Raw genomic sequence first — 17,893 nt, forward strand, 5'->3', positions numbered from 1 at the left:
TGTGTTTAGATAATTGATACTTCAAACTTGCATAAATAAATATTAAGGAATGTAACATAACTTGGCTTCTGAGAGTTTCAAAATGTAATGAATAAAATGCTAAAGTTGTTGATACACAAGCAATTATTTTAATAATTAAATATGGTCATTTTAAATGAATTATTATGATTATTTAAAATCAATTATTTCAAATATGTTTATTTTAATGTATAATTCTATGGCTGGATGTAATAAGGAGTCATGAAAAAATACAAATAAAAATACAATTAATTTTGATGTTTTTAGCAAAATATAGTAAAAATGTATTTCGTTTTTTTTTTTTTAAATTAATAAATATATTTATTTTTAGGTAAGATAAACATAATAATACAATTTATCTCTAGTCTGGATGATTTAGTTCTTGTCACCCTGTTGTCCTCTCGTCATGAAAAAAGGCTGTCCTCACTCAGGTCCGCATGGAGCTGGAGGGGGCGTGCCTTCCAGATCCGGCTGAAAATCGGGAGGTTTTCGGGAGAATATTAGTTTCGGGAGAGGCGCTGAATTTCGGGAGTCTCCCGGAAAATTCGGGAGGGTTGGCAAGTATGACTTTTGTTCCCCAAAACTAAGCTTCCTGCTTCCTTGAACATAAGTAGAAGCAAGATAAATGGATTAAAGATGACCACCAGAGGCAGAATTAAGAACAAACTAAATTGATATATTAAAATATTTACTTTTATCAAGTAATTATTGAATAAATAATTTAATACAAATACATTGAATTGTGTATTACAATACATATTTATTGTGTTTTAAACTTTAAAATCCGGTCCAAAACTTCCGGTCCATTTTTTTTTTTTTTTTGCGTGGCTGCGTCGTGACGTCATCTTTGTATGCGGAAGTATGTGACACCGAGTAGCAGTCGTGTACAATCATCAGAACCTCCGTTTTGAGCAGACAAAACACGCAGCTTATTTTTTTCAAAATGTTGAAGGCGGTTATTTTAATAGGAGGCCCTCAGAAAGGTAAGGATAAAGCCTTTTTGTTTTCGAGCTGTATGGGAATGCTAATGCTAACAAATGATGCTAATTAGTTTGTAATATTTCGATGACGTGGCGTAATGACAGAATTACACGCGCGCGTGAACAATTTCAGAATTAATAATGTATTTAATGGTGTCATATGAACGTTTTTGCATGTACATAACGCTTGTGATATGGAGAGAATGATAATGCAACAGTGACACCTGTTAGCTCGGATATATTGCTTTTAAATTCTGACGCATGCGCAAAGACACGTTTATTAATATTGATATTGTTGTGATTTTGGAAAGAATGTCAATAAGGATTAGGACACACTGTCAATTCCACACGCAAGTTGCAATAATAAATATGCAGTAATAAAAATGGTACAGCTATGCTTTAGCCAACATTGTTTTATTTTTGTATTTTGGAAGGTGCCTTTTTGTTTTGGAATTTATTCCCGGCTGATGGAGAACCCAGGCAATCTTTTCTCTTAATATTTACTGTGTTGAGCTCCTTGGTATTACATTTTTAACGGAAACATTTAGACTTAGACTTCCATCCACAAGGGAAATTGTTCCACACAGTAGCTCAGTCACGACGGATCGAAAGGGTAAGGATGGAAAGGATAATGCAGGTATGAAGCAGACTAAAAATGTACCATAGTAGCAATATAACATATATGTAATGTTTACATATTTTATATACAGTATATAATATATACTGATATATTATCCATCCGTCCATTTTCTACCGCTTGTCCCTTTCGGGGTCCCACTGGAGCCTATCTCAGCTGCATTCGGGCGGAAGGCGGGGTACACCCTGGACAAGTCGCCACCTCATCGCAGGGCCAACACAGATAGACAGACAACACTCACTGCCTTTGCGTGCCGGCCCAGTCACATAATATCTACGGCTTTTCACACACACAAGCGAATCCATGCATACTTGGTCAACAGCCATACAGGTCACACTGAGGGTGGCCGTATAAACAACTTTAACACTGTTACAAATATGCGCCACACTGTGAAGACAAGAATGACAAACACATTTCGGGAGAACATCCGCACCGTAACACAACATAAACACAACAGAACAAATACCCAGAACCCCTTGCAGCACTAACTCTTCCGGGAGGCTACAATACACACCCCCCGCCAGAGGTGGGTAGTAGCGCGCTACATTTACTCCGTTACATCTACTTGAGTACCTTTTTTGATAAATTGTACTTCTAAGAGTAGTTTTAATGCAACATACTTTTACTTTTACTTGAGTATATTCATAGAGAAGAAACGCTACTTTTACTCCGTTACTTTTATCTACATTCAGCTCGCTACTCGCTACTAATTTTTATCGATCTGTTAATGCACGCTTTGTTTGTTTTGGTCTGTCAGACAGACCTTCATAATGCCTGCGTTTCAACAAATACAGTCACTGGTGACGTTCACTCCGTTCCACCAATCAGATGCAGTCACTGGTGACGTTGGACCAATCAAACAGAGCCAGGTGGTCACATGACCCGACTTAAACAAGTTGAAAAACTTATTGGGGTGTTACCATTTAGTGGTCAATTGTACGGAATATGTACTGTACTGTGCAATCTACTAATAAAAGTTTCAATCAATCAATCAAAAGTGTGAAGGAAAAAAGATCCTTTTTTATTTCAACCGTACATCCCGTCAAAAGCCTAAAGACTGACTGCACAGTTCCTGTCTTCACAATAAAAGTGCCGCTCCATCGCGCCTGCGCTTTCAAAATAAGAGTCTCCGAAAGCCAGCGCAAACAAGCTAGCAAGCTACGGAGTTTGCCGCCAATGTATTTCTTGTAAAGTGTATAAAAACAAATATGGAAGCTGGACAAATAAGATGCCAAAAACCAACCACTTTCATGTGGTATTAGACAGAAAGGAGGAACTTTTTTCTCCTCCATTTGAAAACGTGGATGTTATCAGCACTACTGTCTGATTACAATCAATGCAAGTCATCAGAATCAGGTAATACACCAACTTATATTCTTGTCTTCATGAAAGAAAGGAATCTATATGTGTTAAACATGCATGTATATTCATTAAAACACCTTTAACATGTAAACAAAAACGGCAAAATAAATAAATATAAATTATATACTGTATATATCAATGTATGTATATATATATATATATATATATATATATATATATAAATATGTGTGTATATATATATATATATATATGTGTGTATATATATATATGTATGTATATATATATATATATATATATATATATATATATATATATACATATATATATATATATGTATATGTGTGTATATATATATGATATGTGTGTGTATGTTACTCATCAGTTACTCAGTACTTGAGTAGTTTTTTCAAAACATACTTTTTACTTTTACTCAAGTAAATAAATGGGTGACTACTCCTTACTTTTACTTGAGTAATACATCTCTAAAGTAACAGTACTCTTACTTGAGTACAATTTCTGGCTACTCTACCCACCTCTGCCCCCGCTAACCTTCCCACACACACCTCAAACCCGCCCCTCTCCTCATGCTCTCTCAGGGAGAGCATGTCCCAAATTCCAAGCTGCTGTTTTGAGGCATGTTAAAAAAAACAATGCGCTTTGTGACTTCAATAATAAATATGGCAGTGCCATGTTGGCATTTTTTTCCCATAACTTGAGTTGATTTATTTTGGAAAACCTTGTTACATTGTTTAATGCATCCAGCGGGGCATCACAACAAAATTAGGCATAATAATGTGTTAATTCCACGACTGTATATATCGGTATCGGTTGATGTCAGAATCGGTAATTAAGAGTTGGACAATATCGGATATCGGCAAAATAGCCATTATCGGACATCTCTATTAAATACCATATAAAAATACATAGACTGAGTCAATAACGTCTTCTTTGTTTGGGCAAAGAAACTAGTGTGTTGCACACAATCTTTGGCCGTACGATACCACGGTTACACTCTATTTACCATTGTTTGTGAAGTTGATTTATGAAAAAAAACAAACCCCGTGTGATACATTTTCCCGCAGGCACAAGGTTTCGGCCGCTGTCATTTGAAGTTCCCAAACCCTTGTTTCCAGTCGCCGGTGTTCCTATGCTGCAGCATCACATAGAATCATGTGCCAAGGTGAGTTTAAATGCCTTGTCAGTGTACAACTTAAGTCTCTTTGTAGTACTTGCTTTACTTTACATTTTATTTCTATTAAATATATATTTTTTGGGGGGGGGTATTTCTCAACAGGTGCCAAATATGAAGGAGATCTTGCTCATCGGGTTTTACCAGCCAAATGAAGAACTCACCAGATTCCTTTTTAATGCCCAACAAGAATTCAAAATTTCCATCAGGTAAATAAGAAGGCAGATATTTCGATATTGATGTTTCTAACCTCTTTATTAAGCTACTTTTTAATAACTCAAAATAAACTGGCCAAAACCTTGCCTAGTGATAAATTTGGGATAAATGAATATGCTTAAACAGTTACTTAATGGAAAGACAATAAGTAGTGAAATACTAGTTTTATTCATGGTAAGCTCTTTGTACAGTCTAGTACGGGGTCCACATGTGGCTTACCGGAAATGCCGTTCCGTCTTCTAGCATTCATTCCAGGCAACGTTTGTAAGTTTTACAATATAACTAAAACAAGTCATACTTACTAAGCCGTCCCATATGTGATGTCTGTAAAAGGGTTTTGATGCATATTTGTACGTCATACTTGCCAACCCTCCCGGATTTTTCGGGAGACTCCCGAAATTCAGCGCCTCTCCCGAAAACCTCCCGGGACAAATTTTCTCCCGAAAATCTCCCGAAATTCAGGCGGAGCTGGAAGCCACGCCCCCTCCAGCTCCATGCGGACCTGAGTGACGTCAGGTGCGCAACACCACGTAAATCGTTGGCCAACCAAAAAGTAACCCCAGTACGCTATAGCCAACATTCACCAGGAGATGGCAACAGACAAACATAGATCACTATTACATTCCTCCCCTTTTAGAAATGTATAGAAGTTACTCAAAATAAATAAATAAACAACACAACCAAAAAATGCAGCAGCTCGATTAAAAAACTGTACTTAAGCCACATTCTTTTTTTTTTTTTTTTAGTACTGAACTCTTAACCCTCATTTAAAAAATAAACATGCTTATTATACAAACAATATTTGTACACCTTTAACACAGATTTCTATACTGTCTTCAGAGATTCAGTTTTTTTGGTGGTACTCGAAACCTTTCTGGGTACCTGCGAAAGGGTGTTCAGCATGGTTGGAAAAATAGTGACAGAGAATAGAACAAGGATGGACAATTCAACCCTTAACTCAACAATGAGTAGATGAGTGTTATGTGTGTGTATATGTGTAAATAAATGAACACTGAAATTCAAGTATTTATTTTATTTATATATATATTTATATATATATATATATATATATATATATATATATATATATATATAGCTATAATTCACTGAAAGTCAAGTATTTATTTTATATATATATGAAATACTTGACTTGGTGAATTCTAGCTGTAAATATACTCCTCCCCTCTTAGCCCCGCCCCCAACCACGCCCCTGCCCCACACCGACCACGCCCCCCCACCTCCCGAAATCGGAGGTCTCAAGGTTGGCAAGTATGTTGTACGTGCTATCGTAATGTAATCTAGCTAGCGTTATTAGCATTAGCTAATATGAGTGTCTGTGTCTGTTTAGTGTAATTAATGTACAATGGCATTTTTTGTTTTGATTCAGTTTCGCAAATTCACCAAAATGTCACAGTGGAGTTAATGAGTCAGTTTAGCTGATTGGAGAGCTAGCTTCCGCAGCTAGTGGGTCCATGATGATGACTTCTGTTTTGTTTGATCAGCCGTTTTACTGCCTTGTTGCAGACACCGTTTGGAAACAATTAAGGTATGTAAGTAAATATTTGAAAAATATTTTTGAATAAATAACTCATTTCACAATGTATATATCCGTGGCTTATAGTCCGGTGCGGCTTATATATGGAAAACATATGTTTTTCTTATAAAATTTAGTGTGTGCAACTTATATACCGGTGTGCTCTATATTCTGGAAAATACAGCAATATAACACACAAAAATAAGTTCCGTTGAGTACCGGTATCGATTAAGTTAAGTTAAAGTACCAATGATTGTCACACACACACTAGGTGTGGTGATATGTGTCCTCTGCATTTGACCTATCACCTTGTTCACCCCCTGGGAGGTGAGGGGAGCAGTGAGCAGCAGCGGTGGCCGCGCACGGGAATCATTTTTGGTGATTTAACCCCCAATTCCAACCCTTGATGCTGAGTGCCAAGCAGGGAGGTAATGGGTCCCATTTTTATAGTCTTTGGTATGACTCGGCCGGGATTTGAACTCACAATCTACCGATCTCAGTGCGGACACTCTAACCACTAGGCCACTGAGTTGGATTCCCAGGTATCGGGAGTTGGTACCGTATCTGTTCAAATGCTCTGTAATTTTGTTGGTCTGTTAAACAAAGTAAGATACTTCTCATTTGATTTATCAACCTTTTAGTCCCAGAGCTAATTTTCCTATCAAAAAATATGAATAATAATAAGTCCAATGAATCTGTTCCAGACAAAATGTTGACACAAAACACAATTTTATAGGGAATACTTACTGTTTTAATTTTCCAGAGAACACAGTGAAATACACATAAATGATAAATGAAGAGAGTAAAATGATGATGTAACATCACTTATAAGGGCAATGAGTAAGGAGGGTAGGGGTGAGACACACGGACGACACCTTCATACTTTTTTTTTCTTAAATTCAATAGCATGTGTAACTTCGGTGAGTGTGCAGAATTACGGTATACGTCATACTTGCCAACCTTGAGACCTCCGATTTCGGGAGGTGGGGGAAGGGGTGGAGGTGGGCGTGGTTGGGGTGGGACGGGGGCGTGGTTGGGGGCGTGGCTAAAAGGGGTAGAGTATATTTACAGCTAGAATTCACCAAGTCAAGTATTTCATATATATATATATATATATTTATTTTATTATTTATATTTATATATATATAAAATAAATACTTGAATTTCAGTGTTCATTTATTTACACATATACACACACATAACACTCATCTACTCATTGTTGAGTTAAGGGTTGAATTGTCCATCCTTGTTCTATTCTCTGTCACTATTTTTCTAACCATGCTGAACACCCTCTCTGATGATGCATTGATGTGTGGCACGCACAAAAGTGCTTTCATCAAATGCACTAGATGGCAGTATTGTCCTGTTTAAGAGTGTCACAACATTGCTGTTTACGGCAGACGGACTGCTTTACGGTATACAAAAAAGTGACTGCTGTTGTTGTGTGTTGTTGCCACGCTGGGAGGACGTTAATGAAACTGCCTAACAATAAACCCACATAAGAAACCAAGAACTCGCCCTCCATCATTCTATAGTTATAACGTGATTGGGCAGGTACGCTTTTTTATATTGTGGAGGACCTGAGTCCGCCTGAATTTCGGGAGATTTTCGGGAGAAAATTTGTCCCGGGAGGTTTTCAGGAGAGGCGCTGAATTTTGGGAGTCTCCCAGGAAAATCCGGGAGGGTTGGCAAGTATGGTATACGTGGAAAAACGGACTAGTTTGTTAAGCACAATTTTTGGCCAAACAGTGCACAAAAAAACACCAGGTATAATTTCCCTTTTTAAAATAGTCAGAATTACTGCAGCTTGGCCTGCCTTCTTGACTGTGCACCACAGGTACTTGCAAGAGTACTCAGCCCTGGGCACCGGAGGGGGCATCTATCACTTCAGAGATCAGATCATCTCTGGTGGTCCCGAGGCTTTCTTTGTTCTTAATGCTGATGTGTGCTCAGCATTTCCTCTAGCAGAGATGCTCAGCTTCCAGAAAGAACACGGAGAACCAAACAGCTTTGTTATTCTTGGAACAACAGTGAGTTATTTTAAATTGACAGTTCTTGTTATGTTTTATTTAACTGTTTTTACTACGCTTTGATGTAATAATATACAGTAGAGCCTCGATTTAAGATACCTAATCGGTTCTTGAACGGGGTTCGTAAATTGTAAAGTTTGTATAGTAAGGCGAATTTGTATAATGGGTCCCAGTCTCGACAAAAGTCCATATTTTAGTGAAGGTTTGTACACTTGGAACATAATATAAACATACAAAAGAGGTGATGGATCGACTTCCTCTTTATTAACATGCTGAACAATGCTGTATGCGCAGCTCTGCCAGCACGAAGTATCTATAATGCCCTCACAAACAATCAGAAATCACAAAAATCCATAACATCGACGAAGAGCTGTGGAGAAAGCAGTAGACAGAGAGAAGGAAGGGTTCGAGGAAGGGGCGTGTGTTTGTACTCTTGTGCTGCTGAACGAGAGGCAGTGTCTTTTCCTCCTCAAATAAGTCTGCTCTGGCATAGTTTTCCAGACAAGGGCAGTCTCATCGCAATTAAAACTTGCTGGAGTAGTGAGCTTGCTTCGTCAATTCTTCCATACTTAGACTTAGACTTGGACTTAGACAAACTTTATTGATCCACAAGGGAAATCGTTCCACACAGTAGTTCAGATACAAGGGATGGAAAGGGTAAGGATGGAAAGGATAATGCAGGTATAAAGTAGACTCAAAATGTACTAGAGTAGCAATATAAAATATAACATGTATGTAATGTGTGCGCCATTAATGTTCTCCTCGCAGTCGTTTAAAAAAAAAAACTCCACGCTGGTCTGTTGAGTTTTTGGGACTTATATTGAAATGGACAAAACTTGTCAGAAGGCAAAAAAGCACAGAAAAAAGGCACAGTCATTAAAAGTGAGTGGCTCGTTGTGTACTGCAATGTGAAGCAAGTATCGTGGAGGGATCTGCACTGCAAAAAGTCGGTGTTCAAAAACAAGAAAAAAATATACAAAAATTAGGGGTATTTTATTTGAACTAAGCAAAATTATCTGCCAATAGAACAAGAAATTTCGGCTTGTCAAGACTTTCCAAAACAAGTAAAATTAGCTAACCTCAATGAACCTAAAAATACATTCAAATAAGTATATTCTCACTAATAACAAGTGCACTTTTCTTAACAGAAAAAAAAATAGATCTTTTTTCTCAATATGTTGAAAAATATTTTTAAATTAAGCTCCTGTAGAACTTTGTAGTGTCTGGCCTGGTTCTGTAGGCTGTCAGTACTTTCAGTCCCTACACTGCAAAAAGTCAGTGTTCGAAAACAAGAAAAAAAATACAAAAATGAGGGGTACTTTATTTGAACTAAGCAAAATTATCTGCCAATAGAACAAGACATTTGGGCTTGTCAAGACTTTCCAAAACAAGTCAAATTAGCTAACCTCAATGAACCTAAAAATACCTTAAAATAAGTATATTCTCACTAATAACAAGTGCACTTTTCTTCTTCTCAATATGTTGAAAAATATTCTTAAATTAAGCTCCTGTAGAACTTTGTAGTGTCTGGCCTGGTTCTGTAGGCTGTCAGTACTTTCAGTACCTACACTGCAAAAAGTCAGTGTTCGAAAACAAGAAAAAAAATACAAAAATGAGGGGTATTTTATTTGAACTAAGCAAAATTATCTGCCAATAGAACAAGAAATGTCGGCTTGTCAAGACTTTCCAAAACAAGTAAAATTAGCTAACCTCAATGACCCCCAAAATACCTTAAAATAAGTATATTCTCACTAATAAAAAGTGCACTTTTCTTGGTAGGAAAAAAAAATAGACCTTTTTGCTCAATATGTTCTTTTTTTTTTTTTTCTTTAGTTTATTTCGAACATGAACACACTTACATCATAATACATCACACAATTTCATATCATTTCATTTTACATCATGCCCGAAAAGGAGTAGAATGAAGCAAAGCTTATTTAATCCTACCCCTTTCCCACTTCAAAGCGTTTACAAATATATAGAATCATTTACTGACCTTTTTATATAATAAAATAACATCTATGAATTAGTATACAACAGTTTTGTAATATGTAATTAATTAATTAATTCAGTCATTATTAACATACTGAGATGAAGAATATCTTATTTTCAATAAGGTTGAAAGTATTTCTCATAATTCTTCTTTTTTGTACTCTGTAAGCACTATTATTTGGATCATATCAGTACAATTTTTAACTTCTTTACTTAATCCATTCCATAATTATATTATGTTGAAAAATATTCTTAAATGAAGTAAATGCTAGTGCCATTATCTTGACATAATGACATGCGCTTGGCATCATGATTTTTTTTTACATGCTTGAAATAAGAAATTATTACTTTAATAAAGTAGTTTTATACTTGTGAGTGTTGATGACACAGCTTTGCATCAGTTGATATTCTAGTTTCAAGCACGTTTTACTCAATATAGGTCATCAAATCTCAGCTGCAAGCTGTAATATCTTACTGAGATCATTTAGGACCAAAACACTTAAAACAAGTAAAACACTCTAACATAAAATCTGCTTAGTGAGAAGAATTATCTTATCAGACAGAAAATAAGCAAATATCACCTTTATTTGAGATATTTAATCTTACTTAGATTTCAGTTTTTGCAGTGTGCCGCCTCATTAAATGTTGCGCCTTGCTTTTTGCCTGCAGGCGGAACACAAAATGAAAAAATGAAGTGTTTGTAAACAGAGACATGGTTCGCATACAGAGGCACATTTGGCTGGATCTAAAAGTTGGCAAATAGAGGGGTTCGTAAATCGAGGCTCCACTGCACACTTTGTATTGCTTCGATATTTGGTTGTGTTGAAAGCAGATTTTTAAATATATATTCACGCTGCCACTTTCTTTCCTCAGGCAAACAGAAAACAATCTTTGAACTATGGCTGCATTGTTGAAAATGAGAAAACAAACGAGGTATAGAACTTTTGCTGAGTTCTGCCCGTACATTCTGTACTCCTGACAGTTTCCACTTGAAAGTAAAACCTTGTCTTTTGTCGGGGCGTGCAGGTGTTGCATTATGTGGAAAAGCCGAGCACATTTGTGAGCGACATCATCAACTGCGGCATCTACCTCTTCAGCCCGGACATCTTCCAGCACATCGGCGCCGTTTTCCAGAAGAATCAGCAGGAAATGCTGCTGTGAGTTGTGGAACTCTAAGTCGGGCGGGGGGGCTGGTCCATGTTTTTGGGTCTCTTCATTTGTTTGTTTTGCCCTTCCTTCCCCACTATGATTTCTGTTTGCCCACACAATCATCAGTTATCCATACGACGGGTAAGTTGGTACATGTTGGCTGCATGGTGTGGTGATAGAGCACTTATAGTTTGGTGTAAGCTACGTAGCAACAACCCAACTTAGGGCTAAAAATGCATAGCATGCTGTGTGAATGTTGCCCATGTCCTTCTGTTTTTGCTAGACTTGCAGAATAATTAAGGCAACATTCACACAATCACTGGCCTACTGTATATAATGTATGACACTCTTTTAAAGCATTTTGGGTGTTCACACGCTGGAAGTAACGAGACGCTTTCCACACATTTGTTATCACGGTATTCTGACTTCTTTGGATTGGGTAGATGTCTTTTTGACCCAGAAGGTGATTGACCTTTATTTTGTCTTTTTCTTTCTGCACTTTGAACTGCTGCTCTGCTGTTGCATTACACACCAGCTGAGTGAAGTTAAGGATACCATAGACCAGGGATGGGCGATATCACCGAAAATCTGTATTGCAGCCTCCTGCAATAACTATACAGTAAGGTTGTCATCCAATGCATCTAATGTAAAGTATCAAACAACAGAAGAATAAGTGATTTTTACATTTTAACAGAAGTGTAGATAGAACATGTTGAAAGAAAGTAAGCAGATATTAACAGTAAATAAACAAGTGGATTAATAATATTTTTTTACAGCTTGTTCCTCATAATGTTGACAAAATAATAGAATGATGTATGACACAATTTGTTACTGCATAAGTCAGCAGCTAAATTAGGAGCCTTTGTTTGCTTACTTACTATTAAAAGACAAGTTGTTTTGTATGTCCACTATTTTATTTAAGGACAAAATTGCAATAAGAAACATATGTCTAGTGTACCCTAAGATTTTTGGTTAAAATAAAGCCAATAATGCATTTTTTTGTGTCCCCTTTTATTTAGAAAAGTATCAAAAAGTACCGAATATTTCGATAATTTTCTGAATAAAGGGGACCACAAAAAATGGCATTATAGGCTTAATTTTAACAAAAACTCTTACGGTACATTAAACATATGTTTATTATTGCAATTTTGTCCCTAAATAAAATAGTGAACATACGAGACAACTTTTCTTTTATTAGTAAGTAAGCAAACAAAGGCTCCTTATTTAGCTGCTGACATATGCAGTAACATATTGTGTCATTTATCTACCTATTATTTTGTCTAAATTATTAAGGACAAGCTGTAAAAATTGATTATAAATCTACTTGTTCATTTACTGTTAATATCTGCTTACTTTCTCTTTTAACATGTTCTATCTACACTTCTGTTAAAATGTAAAAATCACTTATACTTCTGTTGTTTGGATACTTTATATTAGTTTTGGATGATATCACAAATTTGGGTATCAATCTGACACCAAGTAGTTACAGGATCATATATTGCTCATAATTTAAGTCCTCATGTGTCCAGCGACGTACTGAGTTTATAAACATAATATTATTATTTTTTAAAGGATAAAAAGATTTTGTGATGCTACAAAATATTGGTGTAATCATAGTAGTATCGACTAAATACTACTACGGTACTTTTTAGAGGCGTTATAGTACAGAATATGATTCATTAGTGTCGCGAGTTTATAAACATAATATTTTTTTTTTTAAAAGGATAAAAAGATTTTGTGATGCTACAAAATATTGGTGTAATCATAGTAGTATCGACTAGATACTACTACGGTACTTTTTAGAGGCGTTATAGTACAGAATATGATTAATTAGTGTCGCGGTTTGCTTACTTACTACTAAAAGACAAGTTGTATCGTATGTTCAGTATTTTATTTAAGGACAAAATTGCAATAAGAAACATATATCGTACAACCCTAGTATATATCCCAATATATATTTTTCGGTTCGGTTCAATATTTTAGTGTCACGGGTGTATATTGTAGCGTCCCAGAAGAGTTAGTGCTGCAAGGGGTTCTGGGTATTTGTTCTGTTGTGTTTATGTTGTGTTACGGTGCGGATGTTCTCCCAAAATGTTTTTGTCATTCTTGTTTGGTGTGTGTTTACAGTGTGGCGCATATTTGTAACAGTGTTAAAGTTGTTTATACGGCCACCCTCAGTGTGATCTGTATGGCTGTTGACCAAGTATGCTTGCATTCACTTGTGTGTGTGAAAAGCTGTAGATATTATGTGATTGGGCCGGCACGCAAAGGCAGTCCCTTTAAAGGGGAACATTATCACAATTTCAGAATGGTTAAAACCATTAAAAATCAGTTTCCAGTGGCATATTATATTTTTTGAAGATTTTTTCAAAATTTGACCCATCACGCAATATCCCTAAAAAAAGCTTCAAAGTGCCTGATTTTAACCATCGTTATATACACCCTTCCTTTTTTTGTGATGTCACACAGTGATGCATACAACAACACAAACAAACATGGCGGATAGAACAGCAAGGTATAGCGACATTAGCTTGGATTCAGACTCGGATTTCAGCGGTTTAAGCGATTCAACAGATTACGAATGTATTGAAACGGATGGTTGTAGTGTGGAGGCAGGTAGCGAAAATGAAATTGAAGAAGAAACTGAAGCTATTGAGCCATATCGGTTTGAACCGTATGCAAGCGAAACTGACGAAAACGACACGACAGCCAGCGACACGGGAGAAAGCGAGGACGAATTCAGCGATCGCCTTCTAACCAACGATTGGTATGTGTTTGTTTGGCATTAAAGGAAACTAACAACTATGAACTAGGTTTACAGCATATGAAATACATTTGGCAACAACATGCACTTTGAGAGTGCAGACAGCCCAATTTTCATCAATTAATATATTCTGTAGACATACCCTCATCCGCGCTTTTTTCCTGAAAGCTGGTCTGTCCAGTTTTGGAGTTGATGTCAGCAGGCCAGGGAAGCTAGGGTCGATAGGGGGTTTAGCTCGCTCGTCTGCGGGAACAAACTGCCGCCATTGCTTGCCGTGCTACCGAGGTCCTTTGTCCCTGAATAGCTCACACACTCCGGCAGATTCAATGGGGGTCTGGCGGCAGATTTCTTTGACTTTATCGTTGGAAATGCATCTGCTTTGAGTGTCGCAGGATATCCACACATTCTTGCCATCTCTGTCGTAGCATAGCTTTCGTCGGTAAATTGTGCGGAACAAACGTCCAATTTCTTGCCACTTTCGCATCTTTGGCCCACTGGTGCAACTTGAATCCGTCCCTGTTCGTGTTGTTACACCCTCCGACAACACACCGACGAGGCATGATGTCTCCAAGGTACGGAAAACAGTCGAAAAAACGAAAAATAACAGAGCTGATTTGACTCGGTGTTTGAGAAAATGGCGGATTGCTTCCCGATGTGACGCCACGTTGTGACGTCATCGCTCCGAGAGCGAATATTAGAAAGGCGTTTAATTCGCCAAAATTCACCCATTTAGAGTTCGGAAATCGGTTAAAAAAATATATGGTCTTTTTTCTGCAACATCATGGTATATATTGACGCTTACATAGGTCTGGTGATAATGTTCCCCTTTAGGGTTTATTGGCGCTCTGTACTTCTCCCTACATCCGTGTACCACTCCGTACAGCGGCGTTTTAAAAAGTCATACATTTTACTTTTTGAAACCGATACCGATAATTTCCGATATTACATTCTAAAGCATTTATCGGCCGATAGTATCGGCAATCCGATATTATCGGACATCTCTGATTATCACCATATAACGATAGTAATAAAAGCTCTATCGTCGACCATATCATTTATATCGTAAATCGTCAATGTCACACCACCTTATCAGAGACATGATTATTATGCCTGATCAAGATTAATGTGTCCAACACATCTGGATGCATGCAAAAAATGTCTTCTTTTAGTTTTGGTTTGTGTTTGACGTTTCTTATAGTTTGTGAATTAGTTGTTAGTTATTGCACATACCACTTCAACATCTCCAAGTATGTCAGCGAAGGTTAAGCCACGCTCCGCATATTAAATCCGCCAACAATCAACCTAAATGAAGATTGGCACTGAATCAGCACAATTTCTGAACTCATCCTAGAAGTTAAAAGCAACAGCAGTTGCACGGCTAATTCTCCTTGGGACTACTTTGCCTCTAACCACACCTCCTCCTTTCCGGTGAGTCTTCCATTATGGGTGGAATCCTTGAAAATATTGCTTTAATCAATATTTAACACACTGTTTCATCTCCCGGCTCTCACAATACACTTGAACAGAGACGGTGATTAGTATGGAGGGCCATCCACTTCAGGTTTTGATCACTTGAACAGATCGGCTTTGGTCTGAACCTTTCACTGACACAAGCGATGCATTTTAACGCTCCTCGTGCTTGAATTCAATCGGGATTGGCGGCATGGAAACTAATAGATTAATCATTCTTTGGCTAATATTAGGTGAGTTTTGATGCTTTTGCTAAGTATTCTCTTTGACCAAAATGCATTTATAAAGAAGTTAATTTTACCAGCCAAAAAACAGGTCCAGCTACAGTATGTGATCATTCTGTAATAGAATAGAAAGACATCCACATATAAAAATGGGTCTGCTTAAATTTATATGATGCATTTGAGGAACACGACGAAAACACCTCTTTGTTTTTCTAACCAGAAAGACGATCACGAGTATGAAACTGCATGACACCATTAGGAGTAAAACACTAATATATGTGCTGTGGTCTTGTCCCAATATTTTGGTACTTGTACCATAATTTCTTTCCATACTTTTCTAAAAAAAAAAAAAAAAAAAAAAGGGGGACACAAACAAATGGCATTTTAACAGAAAATCTTATGATACATTAAACATATGTTTCTTTTATTTATACAATTACTTATACATTTTAGGCATTAAATAAGGTAGTGAACATTAGGGATGTCCCGATCCAGGTTTTTGCACTTCCGATCCGATACCGATATTGTTTTTGCACTTCCGATCCGATACCGATACTGACCGATACTGGCCTATCCGAGCATGTATTAAAGTTTAAAGTTATTTAGCCTACATAGTTGTCAGAATCATGTTGAAAAGGGTTTTAGTACTCTTGATAACAACTAGCCAGCTGAATTAGGGGAGTTTGAATAATACACAATGGTTGGTAACAAGAAACTGACCTGTTTATTCAAGGATAAACACAAAATAGACCAAATTATACATGACAAACAGAAATGGCATCATTGAAACTAGGGCTGGGCGATATGGCCTTTTTTTAATATTGCGATATTTTAAGGTCATATTGCAATACACGATATATATCTCGATATTTCGCCTTAGCCTTGAATGAACACTTGATGCATATAATCACAGCAGTATGATGATTCTATGTGTTTTGATTGATTGAGACTTTTATTAGTAGGTTGCACAGTGAAGTACATATTCCGTACAATTGACCACTAAATGGTAACACCCCAATAAGTTTTTCAACTTGTTTAAGTCGGGGTCCACTTAAATTTATTCATGATACAGATATATACTATCAGATATATAATATCATCATAATACAGTCATCACACAAGATAATCACATTGAATTATTTACATTATTTATAATCCAGGGTGTGGAGGGGGGCGCCGGATGTAAGTGTCAAAAAGACAGCCAAAAGAGTTTGATATGAGAATAAATCTAAAGTTAAAATATAGGGTAGAAATGCACCCATTTGCAGGAAATATAGTCTTGATTTTCAAAATTTTCTTTCAAGGCTTGCATGTCTACAATAAAACATTCTTCTTCATACTGCATTAATATATGCTACTTTTAAACTTTCATGCAGAGAAGGAAATCACAACTAAAAAAATCACATATTTTTTCATACGGTGTTGATGTGGAAATGTTTGCCTCGGCATTTTGATGGTGTGGACGTGTGGCACCGAATGGAGATAAGCGTCTCGACAGACGTTACAATATTTGAACAATGATGACGAAAATTGTGTTCTCTGTTGTGTCCGAAAAATGTTATGCGCTTATTTTTTTATTAGATTTTGTGCGTGGCATATAATTGCTATGCGCAGAGGACGCTTAAACAATGAGCAATTGCACAGGCGCGCACCTTAGAGGGAGCGTTGGTCACACGGCTGCGCTAGCATCACTGCTGAGAGGACATATACGTATGTGACGTATGACGTGACAGTATGTGACGTATGACGTGACAGTATGTGACGTATGTAAGAAGATGCGCTTGCTGTCTGTGAGAGGGAGACACAGGCAAGAGTGAGAAGAGCCTGTCGTGTAATGCCAGCAGCTAAAAGCAACTGCGTGAGAATCCACAGACCTGTGGATGTGTTGAAGGTGGGCTGGAAAATGCGGAACGGAAATTAGGGAGCAGCAGAAAAGTGGAATGTATTATTTAAATCGGTGCGTTGGAAAACACGGACCGGAGTTTTTTTTTAAACTGGATCTGGATCGGCATTTTCCCATGCCTTGCCGATACGCATTTTTTTGCAAATATCGGCAGCCGATCCGATCCAAATATCGGATCGGGACATCCCTAGTGAACATACTACACTGCAAAAAGTCAGTGTTAAAAAACAAGAAAAAAAATACAAAAATGAGGGTTATTTTATTTGAACTAAGCAAAATTATCTGCCAATAGAACAAGAAAATTTGGCTGGTCAATACTTTCCAAAACAAGTCAAATTAGCTAACCTCAATGAACCCCAAAATACCTTAAAATAAGTATATTCTCACTAATAACAAGTGCACTTTTCTTGGTAGAAAAAAACCCCCATTTTGCTCAAATTGTTGAACAATATTCTTACAAACGT

General features: G+C 37.0%; 1 protein-coding gene across 2 annotated transcripts in view; it reads left to right on the plus strand.

Moving 5' to 3' along the window:
* The first annotated feature begins 857 nt into the window (after nucleotides 1–857).
* Nucleotides 858–17,893, plus strand: part of gmppaa (GDP-mannose pyrophosphorylase Aa) — a 21,586-nt gene continuing 4,550 nt past the window's right edge. Inside the window, exons 1-7 of one of the 2 annotated variants that reach the window (XM_061926326.1) lie at nucleotides 858–1,001; nucleotides 4,041–4,138; nucleotides 4,253–4,356; nucleotides 7,735–7,927; nucleotides 10,793–10,852; nucleotides 10,946–11,076; nucleotides 11,195–11,209. In XM_061926326.1, the coding sequence (XP_061782310.1) occupies nucleotides 962–1,001; nucleotides 4,041–4,138; nucleotides 4,253–4,356; nucleotides 7,735–7,927; nucleotides 10,793–10,852; nucleotides 10,946–11,076; nucleotides 11,195–11,209 (641 nt within the window). In that variant the 5' untranslated portion in view covers nucleotides 858–961. The remainder of the gene's footprint in view (nucleotides 1,002–4,040; nucleotides 4,139–4,252; nucleotides 4,357–7,734; nucleotides 7,928–10,792; nucleotides 10,853–10,945; nucleotides 11,077–11,194; nucleotides 11,210–17,893) is intronic. The other variant, XM_061926328.1, reaches the window with a different exon arrangement.

Source organism: Nerophis lumbriciformis, linkage group LG31, assembly GCF_033978685.3.
Source record: "Nerophis lumbriciformis linkage group LG31, RoL_Nlum_v2.1, whole genome shotgun sequence".
Lineage (NCBI taxonomy): Eukaryota > Metazoa > Chordata > Actinopteri > Syngnathiformes > Syngnathidae > Nerophis > Nerophis lumbriciformis.